The following is a 17,359-nucleotide window of genomic DNA, read 5'->3' on the forward strand; positions in this document are numbered from 1 at the left end:
CTCTGCTGCTCTCCGTCTTTGCTTCTGTGTTTCAGACACCTCGGTCTGGACCTGGTGCCGAGAAAGGAGTTTGAGATGGTTGATGAAGACCAGATCAGCGTGTCAGACCTTTATAAGATGGTAAGTCAAGTCACACCTGCTCACACACTGGATTCATGACGGCTGTAGTGCACACAGTGATCCCACATCCTGGATACGTTGTGTAAAATAAGACAAAAATATCCTGCTGCTCATCTCATTTGTAGGTTGTAGCTTTTAATCAGGCATCCTCTAAAATCTGCATATTATTTGCAATTCTTTTAATTTTCGTTATCCGCAGATGATGAGAAGGATGTTAAATAACCAGCAGCAGGAGATTGAATTTGATGAGCAGGTTGTGCTGCAAACTGAGCAGTTTTCTCATTTTTCACATAATTAAATCATTTCAAGTATTAGCACATAAAAGTAACATGAAGTGAATTTTGTGCACATGAATATCAGTGACTGACTATTTGCATTTGCAGGTCTCAGCTTGTCACCGTACTGATAAATTAATAAAGTCGTGTTACTGTGAAACTGTGAGAAAGCTTTTTGATTCCCCAGAAACAAAGGAGTGAACAGCTCTGACGTGGAATTATCGGAGATTAATGTTTTATTTGCTTTTCTCCCTGAGAGAGCACATTTTATTCCATTTTTCTGGGTCTAACACAGACCTGCTGGCTGCACCTTGATGATTGCAGGCTGGATTCACTTCACAGTTGGAGGGAAGCTTTAGTTTCCAATCAGAGAGCAGGCTGGACCCCGAGGTTTAAACAGCAACAAGCCTCAACAGTTGGCAAAGTAATCGTGTGGCGACTGGTGAAGATCAGCAGATATCTCACTGAACCGTTCATTTTAGACTAAAATCTTTTGTCTATACGAGGATGAATCAGGAAGTTGTAACGTGAGTAATAACTATGAGCCGTTTGTTGTCTCTGTGGCTGCAGTGAATCAGAGTTTTGATGCTCAAAACGCGTTTCGATTCTGCGTCATGCTGCTCGTCTTTTTCCCTTTTCATCTTTTCTCTGGCCTCGAGCGGCGCCTGTTACCAGAAACAGGTTTCTCGCTCACGTGACCTTCGTCCCATGCACACGACGCTTGAAACTTTGAACACCAGCAGGAAATCTGACGTCGCTCTGCTGGTGGCTTCATCCGGATACCTTAAAACTGCTAATCTGATGATCTGAACCACCGACTGTAAAATTACCGTCCCGCCTCTGTTAACTTGTTCACAAAAGCATAAATTTGAATAATTTCTCCTGTTATTGGAGCTATTGTGTTGTATTTGAGTGCTACTTTAAATATCATAAATGAATGGAGTGAATGACAGTCGTAGCCTGCAGACAGCATGAGAAATAAGAGCAGAGTGAAGGTCCTGAATAATCACAATTTCAAACCGTCATCATCTATGAGAAAACTCATAAATCACTATAAGTACAGTAAATATTTACAAATCAGAGTAAATATGTGTTGAATAATTAATACTGCACATAAAGAAGTGAGATTTAAGCACATCAAAGTTAAACATTATAATCAATCTTCTGTTTTTTCAGAAAACATATTTTATAGCTTGTTTTGTATTTTTTAAGTTAAGCTTTTAAATCCTTAGTGATAGTTTGTTCCCTGTGACTGAACAAAATGAGCACTTAGAACGTGTAACAGCAAAAGAAAAACCTCTTAGATATGAAAGAGTAAAGCTGTGATTGATCTGAACAGAAATGTCAAAGATATTTTCAGTTTCTTTCATCTGCTTTCCTTTCATCGTGACATTTGTGTCTCCACATGTCAGAGAGCTTTGTGACATCATCGACTAATTTCACATTTTTGACCAATATTCAAATGTAAATATGTAAAAGGAACAATATCTTCCTGCAAGTTTTAATTCTGGACAGTCGGGCAAAGAGAGGAGCTGAGCTGTCACCTGATCACCGGTGGTGCGTTGGATCGGGTGGCGTGGGAGGATGCTGGACAGACTCTGGTCCAGGAGATCTCCAACTGCTCCCTAAAGCAGATGTTTCACCTTCATTGCTGAGGGTGCTGCAAGGAGCTGGAGCCGGTTGCTGCCTGTTGTAATGGTGACAAACCAAATAGTGGACCCCGGAGGTGAAGGGAGCTTCTTCATCAAGCTGAAGAAGGCGTGCTATCGGGCTTGGTTAGTGGGACTTCAGATCCAGCTGCTGGGTACCAGCAGGGCAAGCAGAGCGCCACTCGGTCGGTAGATGAAGCAAAAACTCGGGTGTGGGAGGAGTTTGGTGAGGCCACATGGAACAAGACTTTCAGACTCCTTGAGGCGATTCTGGCAAACCGTCAGGCAACTCAGCGGTGCTCGACTCACTGCGTACAGCAGAGGCAGGATGCTGCTCAACTGAGGATATAGTCACACCAAGGTCACAAGGTGTGACCTTGGTGTGAGGTCACACCAAGCAGGTCACACCAAGCAGCACCAAGTGGCCACCAAGGTACCAACATCTTGGTAGACGGGCAGCTGGGATGGACGAGGTTCACTCTTAGAAATAGGGCAAGGAGTTCAGACATTTTAGAGGGGCTCAGTGTAGACCTGCTGCTCTTTTGGATGTCTGATTAGGGACGCCTCCTGGGTGAGCCATGTCCCACAGGAAGGAGGCCGACCCAGGACATGCTGGAGGCATTATATATCTGTTAGCTGCGCTGGGAATGCATCGGTGTTCCTTGAGATAAGCTGGAGGGACGTCAGGGCTTCTCTGCTTAGGCAGCTGCCCCCGCCACACGACGCCGGATAGGCAGAAAAAAATTGATGTTTGGACGGGAATAACAAGAGGGGACATGAACAGATGACTCGACAAAGAGGAACATGCCAATATACATCCACTGACCACTTCATTAGATACAACTTACCAGGCTGGACCCAGTTTTTCCTGCGGAGCTGTGTTAATTCTACATTTCTCAGATTCAAACGTTCCTCAGAGACTTGGGTCCATGTTGACGTGACAGCCTCACACAGCTGCTGATTTGTCAGCTGCATCCATGACATGAATCTCGTGTTCCAGCACATCCCAGAGGTGATCTGTTAGGCTAAGATCTGTTGTGGAGGCCATTAGAATACGGTCAAGTCATTGTTGTGGTTAAGAAATGAGGTGATCTGAGCTTTGTGATGCTGTTGCCTTCCTGTTAGCTCAAAACACTCAGCCACAATCTCCTCTGACCCCTGAGTTGTGTTTCTGTGTAAACCTTAGAGGTGGCTGTGTGGGGAAATCCCTTCTGAATGACTCAGCTCAGCCCGTCTGGCATCAACAACCACGCACGTGAACCGAAACCACCTTTCTTTATTCTGATGCTAATTTTACATTTCAGCAGATTTTCTCAACCATGTCAGACTTCCTAAATGCACTGAGTTGCTGTGATGTGATTGGTCGATCAGACAACAGGTGTAAAGCAAACTAATTAACAAAGATGAAGACAATGCCGCAGACAAAATCCTGTCAAGATTTTTAACCTGTAATTTGCAGCACTCAGGACAATTAGATTGTGTAGGCTATAATAAGCAAACGAAGCGAACCAAAAACGAAACACTGAAACAAAACATGAACGTACTTCATGAAGGTTAAACTTGTTGCTGGAAATACTAAAAATGAAGTATTTATCTTTGTTATACTGGAGTCTGTGGATAACTTATAACCTGCGTCACATTTCCAAGGCTGCTTTAAAAAATATGTAACTATTCAATAACTCTAGCCTATTAGAGTGCAGTGCTGCAGCATGAGACGCATTCTTTGTTGTTCATGGTCTGTCGGTAATACTTGATGTTCCCTTTCTTACATCAGTCCTGCTTTAAATAGCTTCACCAGCCAAACACCGTAGTCCTGGTGATTCCCCTTTGTTCTGTTGCTTGGAGACCGATCTGGAGATGGGACGTGAGAAAGGGGGAGAAACAGGAAGGGAGTGAGAAAAAGGTTAAGTTATAGATGGTTGGATCGAAGATGAGGAAGAGTGAGCATGAGAGAGAACCGCGAGTTCTTTATGGTAACAAACAGACAAAGAATGGCAGAGAAAGAAAGTTACAAAGTTACTGCTGATTGATTTGTTTTTGAGTCGTGGAAATGAATGTTTTTAAATGTGACATTTGAAAAGGTCGAGATGAAGAAGGAAAACAGAAGATATGATGAGATTCATCTTTAATGATCTCAGTGATGAATTTGCATTAGTGCAGCAGCAGGAGAGTGCGAGATTCATCACGGGCGGAAAACAATCACGCAACGAGAACACAATGTGAGCGAGAGGAAACTTTCCAACAGTCGCATGCAAATGCACATCTGACATTAGCAGTTAATCGGCTGTTACACACACACCGCCAAACTTCTGAAATAGACACATGACTGTAATGGAGATTATTTAACAGTCAGCATCGTGCACCCAAAACATCTTGGGTTTGGATCCCGTGTGTGTGGACTGCATGTCCTCTCTAGGTACACCGGCTTCCTCCCACAGCCCAAAGAGGTGCAGTTAGCGGGGTCAGGTGTGAATGATTAGCCCTACAGCAGACTGGCAACCTGTCCAGGTGTACCCACCTCTCACATCAAGCTCAGATCAGCTCAAATAGGCTCCCCCTCCACCCTGAACTGGATAAAGTGGAAGAAAATGGACGGATGGATTATTTGAGAGTTAACTTGCAGCTCTGATATGCAGGTTAAAAGCAGACTTTGAAATCCTGCTATGACAACATATTAAAATGTTGAAATTTAAAGAGATAAGTGTTGAAATATATTCGCATGTTTAAAGAAATGTGGAGAAATTGCATAATGCTTAAAACACACACAGGAAACATCTAACAGTAATAACACGATTGGCTCTGTCAGTCTGTGTGTGTGTGAAGGTTTAGCAGTTCGAATTAGTTGGTAGCTGCTCTGTGTTTATATTCTTGGACTGCTGGTGGAGCTTTGCATCATTCACAGCTGAAAATAAATCATTACTCGTCTTATACCGAGCGTTGATGCATCACCTCGGTTCATCCTGAAGTTTCAGCTCCTCACCCTCTGAGGCCGCGCTCACTTTTAGTCTGAGGCCTGAGCTTCTGCACACACTGACCTGATTATTTAAAGCAAGACAGCGTCTCTGTAGGCGCGTCTGCAATCCAGAAATGTCACCCACTGAAAACATTTGGCTCATTATGAGCCTGGAAACATGACAGAAAAGCAGCTATAAAAGCGTTTATCACAGAAGAGAGGAAAAATGTTCAGCGTTCAGAATCACAGTGACCAGTCTCAGTGCCTCAAGAGGAAATCCTGCCCCGTCCCAGCGAGTCTGCAATATGTTGCTGTCTTTATCCAAAAAGCAACAAAGCTGAGTTTAACTTTGATATTTTGTCTTTGTACAATCTAAAGTCAATCCAGTGAGGATTGAGGTAAAGCAGGGCAGCTAGTAACTTGCAGTTTGCTGGTGCAATTCCTGGCTCTCCCAGTCTGCACACCAACGTATCCTTGAAGAAGGAGAACTCCGAGTCGCACACACACCCCTAGATGTGTGTGACTGACACGTGTTGTGTAAAGAGCTTTGTGTGCTCGAGTAGCGCTGAGAAACTATTTGTTTAAATTATTGCATGACCTTATTTTAATCGACTGTCCCAACCTTTTTAATAGCAGGTTTTAAAAATTCAATATAAAGAAGATGAGGAGATACGGCTGCCATCGTTTAATTCCCTCCTCAGGTTGTAATATTTGCAGATAGCTTTCAGCTGACAGTCATTACCCGGATTCATCAAACAGGTTTTTACTTCCTGCTGCTTCTCGTCTCACACAGACACTCGAGAGATTTAGGGAGACAACTCGGAGTAATGAGTCTCTGGGGCATTTTTATCTTCTGACAATGAGGGGAAGGGAATGGACCACGATAAAGTAGATAAGAGAGGAGAGGAGACGAGGAGACAACACAAGAAGGAGATGAGAAGAGGAAACGAGAAGAGAAAATGAAATCAGACAAGAAAGCAGATGAATACAGAAAAGGAGAGGAAACAAGGACAGAGTATAGTGAAGGAAGGGATATACAGTAAGGAGAGGACAGATAAATGAGAGTGGATGAGAGCAAGATAGGATAGAAAAGGAAACAAGAAGAGAATAGAAAAAATAACAAAGGAGATTAGACAATGAAGGAGAAAAACAAGCCGATAGAGAAGGAAAGGAAGCAAGGAAATGGTGAAAAAAGGAGTAAACTGACAAGGAGATAAAAGAAGGAAACAAAATGATAAGAGGTTAATAAATGAAAGGAAACAAAGAGAAAATAGGAAAGAAGGAGATGCTAAAGGAGAAGAAGCAAGGACTGAGTGTTGAAGGAAATGAAAAAAGGAGGGCCGACCAATGACAGTCACTGGGGCAGACAGTGAAGAAGAGGAAACAATAAATGAGAAATGAAGCAAGGACATAGGATAGTAAAGGAGACTAGAGACCTGAAAAGGCGAAGTGAAAATAGGAAGCAAAAGGAGGCGAGGAAAGGAGGAGAGGAAACGGCGAATGATGATGAACCAAGGAGGGGAAAAGGAAACAATAAGAGGAGAGAGATGATCGACCCCTCAGCTAATAGTTTGTGTGTCTCTCTTTCGCAGCATCTTTCTAGCAGACACAGCGTACAGCAGAGCACCACACAGGTACGTGGACGTACTGCAGTAACGTGTCTCATTTACTTCTCATTTCAGAGGCCCAAACAGATTTATGGGACACAATTAAGATACTTCCAGCAGAAAAAACTGCTACAAAGTAGTAGTAGTAGTAGTAGTAGTAGTAGTAGTAGTAGTAGTAGTAGTAGTAGTAGTAGTAGTACATTTTACAGAGTAAAGAGCCTGAACTGGGTCACCAAGAGAATCCTTGAAAAGATTTCCATATCATTCATGTCACCAAGAAACTTTTCTCGTGCCTTTTATCATTAAAATAAATGGAGATATGAATTCAAAGCATTTAAAGAGTTATGTTCTACAGTATTTACAAGCTTAGACCCACAGCTGTGCTCTGCAGCACTCTATCCTACTAATGCTGATACTTTCATCACAGAGTGTGAGTGTGACTCTTAGGCATCACGCTGAGACGGTGTGCAGATTTAAACTGCAGCAGCATCACTTTGATGCTAAAGAACCAGAAATTGAATGCATGTTTTTGAGCAGTAATATGTGTAAAAACCTTTTTATGTACTTACACATCAAGTTAAAGTTAAATAAAAACTGTATATTTTAAGAAGATTTCATAGTTTACAGATGTTTCTGTTCAGCCAGGAGGCTTTGGTGTATATGTTTACTAAGACTGTCACACAGTGTCTTTGTATTCTAATATGTGTATTTATATATTTTGTTTGTTTGGCTGCTTTTTTTGTGTGTTTTAGGGCGACAACACCCGGCAGAGACATGGGGAACCTTGTAGAGTTCCAGTACCTCATCACCTGCTGGTCAATCTGAAGAGCTTCACCTACAACAGCATAGGCGAGGACACGGACATATTCTTCTCCCTGTACGACCTGAGAGAGGGAAAGACCCTCAGGTAGGTGGCAGCTGAACAGTCGAGCGCAGAGGTGCAGATTTCCAAAAAGTGTGGGTGAGACTCTTTACTCGTTTGATGTTTCGCAGCACCGGCTCTGTGATGATTAGTCTTTTCATATTTGTGCTGTAAAGCTTGTTGCTGTTCGGTCAAGTCAAACTGCATAGAAACATTTTCCACAACAGTTTGTTTTTCACTATAATAATCATTATTTTTTAATTTAACATTAATAGTCTCTTACAATAAATAAATATCCTACCAATCAGCAATCATTGCCATTTTATTCTTTTATAACTTCAATATTGATTTGTGGACAAAAGCCAGAGTTTTCAGTCCCATGTTTGGTTTCTTGACATTGTGACACGACGCCATCACAGGAGAAACACCCTGATTATCAGCAGCAGGTAAAGCTGAATGTCAGCAGCACAGCAGGAGCAGCAATTATCCTTCAAATGAGCAAAGAGGAAACAGATGCAAGGAGACGCTTACAGAGACAAAAAGTCTGTAACTACGCTACGCTAGGATGCTAACCTGAAGGAGACGACCTCAGCTCTATGTGACCCTGAAAAAGTGACCCTGTGTCCCAATAATGACATTCATATGTTACTGAATTGCTTTCTGTGGAGCCCCTCTGGTGACATGAGTGGGGAAGAATTGTTAAGTTAATGATGCTTTGAAGTGAGACAGTAATAAATAAGTTATAGGACTGTAATAAATACACTGTGGCCGTGTTTTGGTTAGAAATCAGTGTGTTGATCACACCGAGTGAGCACGGAGGCTGTTATCACCCAACAAGTAAGAGGAAATGATATTTAAACTTTATTTAAATTTGAATTCCTGTGATTTTCTTCATTGATGTTGTCAGGTGGGGCTTTAATGTTTTAGCCTGGCCCAAATTCTTCAACGTCATCTCAAGTTAACCGTTAGCTGAAACTTGGACACAGTTGAGTTTTCCAGCAGGACGATGATCTCACTCTCTGGTTAGGGAGAGATAACCTGGCCAATATTAACCTTAACCAAACATTGCTGTAGGTGTATGTATATATTAGACTTATATACTTTTGATCCAGTGTGGATCAGAGAAAATCCAAATTAAACTTGTTCAACCAATAGTTGCTTTTTAAAGCCGTAAATAGAAAATGTCATGAGAATATTCATTTATTTTTCCGAGTATTCGCTGTTTTTTTGTTCTGGGCCTACTCAGTGCTATAAAAAGTTCTGAATACAGGCTGACATATGAAAAAGTTTCACTGCGTATTTTGGGAATTTGATCTTTTGAATCTGTTGATGAGTGAATCACTGATGATTGCACGTGTGAGTCACAGCGATCCGGGCTAAAAACCTTTAAATAAACCAAAAGCTAACACACATTCAGTAATACAGCTTCCTTTTGTTTGAAAACACATAACTAAATAATAAATAACAATTTGATGATGTTAACATTTAGTTTCTGTTGTGTGTCTGAGGCCAGAGGAAGTTTTTAATCGGCTTTAATGGAAGAGTACGTGAACGGTCTCCCAGGATCATGAGGCTGAAGCTGGGAATCGCAGGACCGATGTTGAATGTTAATAATGACCCACAAGCTGTGTGTGAGTCAGAACAGTGAGAAGAGTTCTGGATTAGGTTGGATGAAGAGGGAGGAAGATAGAGCGGAGGAAGGTGCACACAGGTGGAAGGCATCTTAGGTAGAAGAAACAATCTACGTATAAGAGCTAAGAGACTGCAAGGTGTCGGGGAGAAGGCGGGTGTTCGGCATTGGATGGTAGACTGTAGGATGACTTTAGACACCAAGGAGAGGAAGCGAGGAGCCGAGGATTAATGTGGTGGAAGCTGAAGACAGAGGGATGCTGTGAAGAGTTCAGGAAGGACTTGAGACAGACTCTGGGTGGGAGGGAAGAGTTACCAGGTAGAGCAAAAATATTTATCACGATATACATTTAAAAATTAGCGATAACGATATAACTGACGATATAATTGACACCAGACAAAATACTTTACAACTCCACAACTTTATTAGTGCAAAAAAACCCATCAATGTATTTCCACTTAAACAAGCAGCTGTTTTTTATGTGCATTAAAGTTATATAAAAATGTAACAGTGCAAATTCCTCGCTGACAGTTTAACCAAAAGGCATTTCCTTTTTTTTTTTTTAATTTGCGCCTGTCCCGTTTGGCTCTTTTGCATCAGAATTGTTGTCTAAAGGCAAAGAAAGATACCCAACGGATTTACTTTACCAAACTGACCATCCCAGCCTTGCCGTAATGGTCCATTTGATTCACCTTTTATTGTTTATTTTATTTTCACTTACTGAATACGGGACAGACTTGACGGGGAGAAAGAAAGAGGGAAAGAGAAACAGCTGAGAAGAGGGACGGGGGAGAAGGGCAAAAGACAAAAACCAACAGAACGGGCAGAGAAAAAAAATGCATATATCAATCACCTGGATCACCTGCTGAGAAAGAAAAAAGAAAGCAAGCAGAAGAGAACAAGAGTAATAGAATAAACAACATCACAATGATATATGGGAATATGACAGTAAATACTAAATATTAAACATTATTGTGCAGCACATAAGATCAACAGAACACAGTGTGCTTTGAGGTAGGAGCCAAAAAGGGTGTAGTTTGTGGGTGTGATCACCCGTGTGTACACCTGTGAGCATGGACGCGCTTGTTTTTTTAAAAGGTTCCTTCATGTAATAATCTGCTAGAGGGTGTGGGGGGGCCACAGCCCCGTCCTCCAGGGCGTGAAGCAGGCATTTCCAGTGGAAACTGGCCGACATATCCTCAGCATAACCATGTATAACATCCACAAAACTTAAAAAGAGGTTATACACACACACAATACGGTAACATTATGTTGAAGCACAGTACGCATCACTTCGCGAGGCTCCGCCTACGATAGCCGTAACGCTCCGACAATCCATCAAGCGGTGCGGCTTCGTAGCTCAGCAAAGTCGTACTGAAACATTTGACAGATTTTCGAGCGCCGTGCACATAAAATCGTTTCGAGGTCAGTAAACACAACCAGAGTTCATACATAAGGCACACGGGATTATAAGGGGCTCTGTCGACTTTCAGAAAATCAAAGGATTGATTTTAAGTGCGCCGTATTTTCCAAACAATACGGTAATAACGACGGCCCGCTAGCATACTCTACCAAAAATAGTGCTTTGTTGTGTATCTGAGGGACAAAAGCTAAACCAGTTCCACACCAGTGAAGCTGCAGCATTTTTACAAGTTCTGGTTCATCTGTTTCACTCAACGACCCGCTTTCGCTCTTCTCATTCTGCATCGCCGCCATGTGCGTATATAAACAAATGCACTACACATGCGCACTTTACTCATATTCTATTGCGATATTTCATTTTCCTATCGTTACCCAAAATTACACCGGTATTACCGTGAACGGTATGATATAGCCCAGCCCTATTACCAGGTGAAGATCAGCGAGCAGCAGTTTGGCTTCGTGCTGAGACGACAGATGTTTGTTTCGAGTGTTTTACGGCGTCTTTGTGGATCTAGAGAGTTACGGGGCATTATGGGGTGCCTAACTCAGCAGTGAGTTAATTAACCGAACCCCACGCTTGGCTTTGGACTGTTGGAGGTGGGAGTAGCCAGACACACCGTGACAGGCAGAGCAAAGTCCACAGAGAAAGTCTTCAGGCTGGATTCAAACCCAGGACCTTTACAGCACCACGCCACAGTGTGCTGCTGTAAATATTACATGACCCCCCCACACCACCGCCTGACGAATACCCATCAATTATGCATTCGTGCAGAGATCTCAGTGCCAACATGAAGGATCAGTAATGTCAATAAGGAGGCTGATAAAGGCCACGTTTATGAGTGTTTGGGGGAAATAAACGTAGAGCTGAGTCTGTGAGGATGTTGATGTTTAGCAGACAGGACGTTTTTGGCTCTGTGTGATGTCTGAGCGAGGCGAACGTGTTCCCTCCAGGGAAAGAAAGAAGCTCGGTGAGCAGCCCCTTTCCCCCATTCTGGTTCTCTCTGTATCATCATTACAAACTAGCTAATAGGCTTCATCCTCCCATCACACCAACAGCCCAGAAATAAGTTGACCTTGGCAGCTTGTTTTCACAGCCAAGTCTGACTCAGCGTTAGAGTCTAATGACCAGAGCTGCTCCTCTGAGATGCTCAGATGACAGAGGAGAGGAGACCTTCAGCAAACTTTATTGGTTTCATTTTTCATCTACAAACATAACCAAAGAGACAGTTTAACATTTGTACAGTCACAGCTCCCCGATCCTACACACAGGAACTAAATAAACGCCTCAGTGCCTGACTTTCAAAACATTCAAATCTGTTTTACCTCCAGCTCATCTCTCTACTCAGTACTTACTTTTAAAAGTTTTGCTTTAACCGTCCACCATTTTTTCCCAGAAATTTCTTCAACCTTAGATTTGCAATGAATCCTGGGATAGGGCGGGCCACGAGGGATACACCCGACCCGTCCTTCAAATCCAGGGAACAGGAGCACGCATTTGTAGACTGCATTTGGAGGAATTTGGACAGCCTTCATCGCTTAGCTGTGACGTAATCGGCCTTGAATTTGGACGTAGCCGTGTTCTGCCACTGTCGCATGTTGATGACGTATTTGGAAAACAATCCGGCTGGCAGGAAGCTTCTCTCTGAGGCACTTTTATCTGAGACTGTGTGATCTGATGCTGAGACTTTTTAGCCTGATGCCGTTAAGTCAGAAGTGTGACGGGGTTTCAGTGAAACGTGATGCTTTTCTGGCTACGGTCTCATGTCTGAAGTTGTTGATAGAAGTCTGACGATGTTTTCCGGAGACCTGAGGATGTTGCAGTTATGCTCTGATTTACGGCTTCAGCTCTCGTTCCTCCTGCCTGTCCACTACCTTCATTTTCCTCCACTTCTCTGTCGGCTTTGCCAGACTTTAAGCATTTCACCTCATTGTTTTCAGCACTTTTCCTTCATTTTGCATCTTGCATCAGTTTTTGGGGAATGCCACCTGGTCCGTATCAGGTTGAGCTATTTCCAGGTTACCGTCAGCAGCGCGATGTCAGTGTGTGACGAAGGAGTGCTGACACGGAGGCAGGTGGAGGTTTAAACATAAGTGAGCCCTTTGATTGAGCTGATGAAAACACAGGCACCCCCAAAAATACACAAGGGGAACTAACAGGAACCTAAACTGGGAAGGAACTCTGGGAAACAGGAACATGGAAACTGGGAGATGCATGAGGAAGTCTGATGTGTTTGAACAAGTCTGTTACTTCTCTCTCCAACGATTCATTCAGGCTGAAGCGACACGACAACCAACCAATTAACCAAAGCCCCATTTTTCCAATAAGCACCGTATATAAAAAAGAAAATCCAAAAAAAGAAGCGCAGTCCAAACGTCCCGAACTCACTCCACACCTCCACACGCTCATAACCACCTTCACACACTCACTCACACTCCCAGCATGCACTGCAGACTGAGAGGAGCTCTGATCGGTGCAACTAAAGCACCAGCCTGTGTGGATCCCTCTGAGGTGGAGGCTGAGGTTTGTGATGTGGTTAGATCTCAGCAGGCGACGTCTCTCTTTTCTTTGGTTTTCATCCCAAAAGTCATCCCAGTGTCTCTGTGGGGATTTTTTGACTCGAAGCTGAAACCTTTCTTCCCTCCTCGCAGTCGCCACAGGCAAACTGAAGACTCCTGCATGCTTTGGGCATCAGCAAACAGTGTTTTATTGTCAGGAAATCTAAAGTAATAACATTTTTTTTAAAAACAGTTCAGTTTTTAAAAGTTCAGGAAGCAGAAGACTCAAATTTCCTCCTTTTAAGCTTAAGCGCCTTTCATCAGATTATGGCTTTGGGGTTTGCAGATTTCTTGTTTGAGTTCAGGTCTAAGTGTTTCATCAGGATTTTTGCAAAACTGGTGTTTTAGCAATAAGCAGACTAAACAGTTTCATGCTGAGCTCTGTGTCTGTGAATCTTTTCTCTCACACTCCAAACTTGTGTTTGTTTGGTTCATTTGCAATTAGAAATTTGCAGGTAGGTGAGAATCTGAGTGTGAATGGTTGTCCTTCTCTAGCATCTCTCCATCGTGCACTCTTCCTCTCCATCCTGCACTCTTCCTCTCCATCAGTGTCAGCTGGGACTGGCTCCAGCCCTCCTCTGACCCTCTACAGGATTAAGTGGGTATAAGTGGGTATAGCTAATGAAGGATGGAGTCATTTGGAGTAATTTATTGTAAACACAAAGGCTAAAATGAGGCAGATGGTGTGAATTTCAATTAGTTCTTATTCTTAATGTAAAACCTAAAAGTACAGAGTTTGCCAAGAAAAACAAAGTGAGAACACGAAGCCGACGGCTCAAAGCGAAGATGAGAAGAAGTTCAAAGAGACTTCAAAGTGATCGCCATGGTGATTGTACTCTAAAAACACGAACAGGTAGAAACCGTCCTGACTGCTCACCGCTGCCTTTGTTACTGCTGAAGTTCAGGCTCCGGCTGCTGGGCTCGGCAGACGGCTTTAACCACACTGGGCTCTTTGCTAGCCGGCTGTCTGTGCAGACACTTGGAAAGAGCCGCTGTTGTGTTGGTGGTTTGATGCAGTTGTGTCTGTCCTGAGCACAGTTTGCACTTAGTTTGTCCGAGTCTCCGCTCCTCAAGAGTTGCAGACAGCTCTGCTACTTTCCTCCTTATGTAAAAAACTTGACCTGCTGTCAGCATCAATGCTGGAATTTTACCCAGAAGACTGAGGTTCAAGTCGAATGCTGGACTTTGACTGTTTCACTCATTTCTAGACTTTTAGTTTTTACTCACTGCTTTGAGGGATCCTCATCATGGACATCAGTGTTGATTGTTGGTGCCACTGTTACACACTGTGTTTGTTCAGGCATCAACACCTTGACACGGTGGCTACAGTGGTGTGAAAGTGTTTGTCCCCATCCCTTTTGCATGTTTGTCACACTTAAATATTTCAGATCATCAAACAAATTTAAATATTAGAAAAAGATAACTCAAGTAATTTTACTGTTAATGAAGAAAGAGCCAAACATACACCTGTGTGAAAAGTGATTGCATGTTTTAGGCAGTGATGGAGGCACAAGTCAGATGCTGGAATTTCACTGTAAAACCTGAGGTCCCCGTCCTGCGTCATTAAGGCTTCTGTTTAACATTCATTTGAGCGTATTGGTGTGGTTGGTTTGGGAAGAGATTATGATGCGAGGTAACCCGCTGCACTGGCTTCTGGTTACGTTTAAAATCAGTTTGAAATCTTGGCTTTTACTGTTGTGGCATTACGAGGTGAGGCCTCACATATCGCGATCTTCTCCATCCTTATCTCCAAACTGGATCCGTATGTTTGCAGATAGAGGTCTTCTTGTGGCGCCACGTTCCCGTCTGAAAACTAAGATGGGCTGAACGTACAGCTGTCGCCTGTCACAGTGGGCTGTTCCACAAGCTTCTCCTTGCACTCGTTAATCGTGGGATCCTTCAGTAAACGTTTGTGTTTGCGTTGTTTTAATACCTCAGTGAAGCATTTTGTGATTCTTGTGTAAAAAAATTTACTCACTTACTAAAATATGTTTAGCATGTTTGTTTACTGGAAACATGTTTTTTGTCATATGTTACAAACAAGTACAACATAAAACAAAACTAGTTATGAAATGCAGTGTATTTGTATGAGAGGGGCTTATGTTAGGAGAGAGGGCTGACTAATAACCATCTGTGATTAAAATGAACTAATGCTGTGCGAGGCAGGATCCTGTTCTCACTGAGACATAATCGCGTTTGTCTTCTTCACACCAAATCAAAGAAGCCCACCCCTCTTTTATCAGCAGCTCCTTTAATGTCAGGCTGTTGTTCCTCTGTTGAGTGTCTGTTCTGTGTAATGATAGCAGTCATGGAAAATTGGCTGTTTCATTCTGAGTCACTTCGCTCGAGTCGATTGAATATCTAAAATAAAACTGTAAATATATGCAAGGTGTAGTTAGAGGCCTGTGCAGAATCACTGGCTTAATGTGATGCAGTGAAATCAGCCGTTAAATCGGTTAAATTGAAATAGCTTCACTCTACTGAATTTGATGAAAGTATTAGAAGATAATTCAGCCGGGTCACGTGTTTGGATATTAATCCTTTGACTGGAAGGTTGTGAGTCGCTGCTTTTGCTTTTCTCTGTCCCAGATTGAGGAGCAGATACTGGGAACAGTGGGTGACCAGAGATTCCTCCTTTATGTGAAGTGACCTTTTCTGTTTTTAAGAGTGTGATAAGTTTCTTTTTTATTGTGCTTTTATTTTTTCTATTTATGATAGTTTTTACTCTTTTAATGTATTCCCCAGTTTATGTTTTTTTCTGCAGTTTAAAGCGGTTTCATAAAAACCTATTACTGCATGACTTTATCGTGTTTGATAATAATACAGACGATGCAACAATGATGAAGGAATATTAATTAATTGGATGTCTGTGTGTCTTTGCAGAAAAAGAATAAAGGGTTGCATTAATGCTGTGAATCATACCACAGCACCAATAAAGCAGAAACCTCGTTGCGACACAGAAAGATCGCTGGTTGCAGTGAATTATTTGTGCTTTCATGACAGATTGCAGTGACCAGCTGGTCGCCAGAAGAACGATCATTTCAATCTAACTTAGAAATGTAAAGATTGGCGACACGTTGGAAACAATCTGAGTCAGTCTGTGACAGTGAGCGCAACGCATCTCTTTGGGGAAAAGACAGAATTGTTTCCATCTCCGTGTACGTTGCTTATATTCCTCTATAAAGGGATTTTTGAGCATCCACATCAATTTACAGTTTTGCAGGAATTTACAGGAGTTTCTGTTCCATGTGTACGAGATGCAGTCTGGACTCTGAATTTAGTTTATTAAAGTTAATCACTGTATTAACACAAACAGAGTGCAGACTCACATATTTTCTCACTATCATATTGTATCGCTTTGAAGATGGCAACTCATCGTAACATCTGTCCATCGCTGTCACTTCCACAGCTTGCTTCTGAAGCTTGGTAACATTTATAGGTAATGTAGGACTCCAGCCTCTGGTCCAAGACAGCGAGCGACTCACCAGACTTTAGAAACAGGAGTGCGCAAACATGGGACTGACGCGAGGTTATCTCCAACTTTTATACACCTGATTCATCTTTTCTTACATAAAAAAAAATCTATAGACACAGTGGTTGATTCCTGTTAACGCTTTATGGACAGAAAGCTCATAACACAGTGATGGATCTAGTAAAAAAAAGACTAAACTAAAAGGTCTCAGTACATCAGGGGAAGGAAACCAAGCAGTAGGAGATAGAAGTAGAAAATTACTATATTGTCCTGTTCTTATCAGATATTGAGAAAATCCTCATGACTGACGCATTTCCAAGTCCTTGATGGAGGCAGGAAAGTGAAAGTAGGCAGTAAGATTCCAGTTTGGATCTCCTGACAGGTGAAAAATCTGTTCTTCCTCATGAAGTGTGTCTGCGGTGCAGTGATGTGGTAGCGGCCTCAATATGTGATTTTTATTAACGTGTCTTTGGACAAATTTCCTTTGATAAGCAAAGGTCGTCCTGGCTGTGAGTGCTGTCTGTGCTTGAGCTGAGACTCTGCCTGTACAGTATGTTAATATTTAGACTGAATGTCAGTGGTGTGGAAATAGTAATGGATTTCCATAAAGTGTATATGTGTGTGTGTGGGTGTGTGTGGGTTACTGCAAGCCCACAAGTGCATGCATGCGTACATAAATGTGCAGTACAGCAGCTTATGTCTGCATATGCATGCAAGTACCCACATCTGTGTGCTGGGAGGAGTTTGGATAGGTCAGGACGTCTTCTGATTGCATCTGCATTGTTTATCTTCCCTCTTTCATATTGATGCAGC

General features: G+C 42.5%; 1 protein-coding gene across 1 annotated transcript in view; it reads left to right on the forward strand.

Annotated features, from left to right (window-relative positions):
• LOC102207162 (dedicator of cytokinesis protein 3-like) overlaps positions 1 to 17,359 on the forward strand; it is a 248,678-nt gene that overhangs the window by 149,127 nt on the left and 82,192 nt on the right. Inside the window, exons 7-9 of the mRNA XM_013912880.1 lie at positions 36 to 120; positions 6,590 to 6,631; positions 7,357 to 7,511. Of these exons, the coding sequence (XP_013768334.1) occupies positions 36 to 120; positions 6,590 to 6,631; positions 7,357 to 7,511 (282 nt within the window). The remainder of the gene's footprint in view (positions 1 to 35; positions 121 to 6,589; positions 6,632 to 7,356; positions 7,512 to 17,359) is intronic.

This window comes from Pundamilia nyererei, unplaced genomic scaffold (assembly GCF_000239375.1).
Source record: "Pundamilia nyererei isolate P.nyererei 1_Seehausen unplaced genomic scaffold, PunNye1.0 scaffold00105, whole genome shotgun sequence".
Classification (NCBI taxonomy): Eukaryota; Metazoa; Chordata; class Actinopteri; order Cichliformes; family Cichlidae; genus Pundamilia; species Pundamilia nyererei.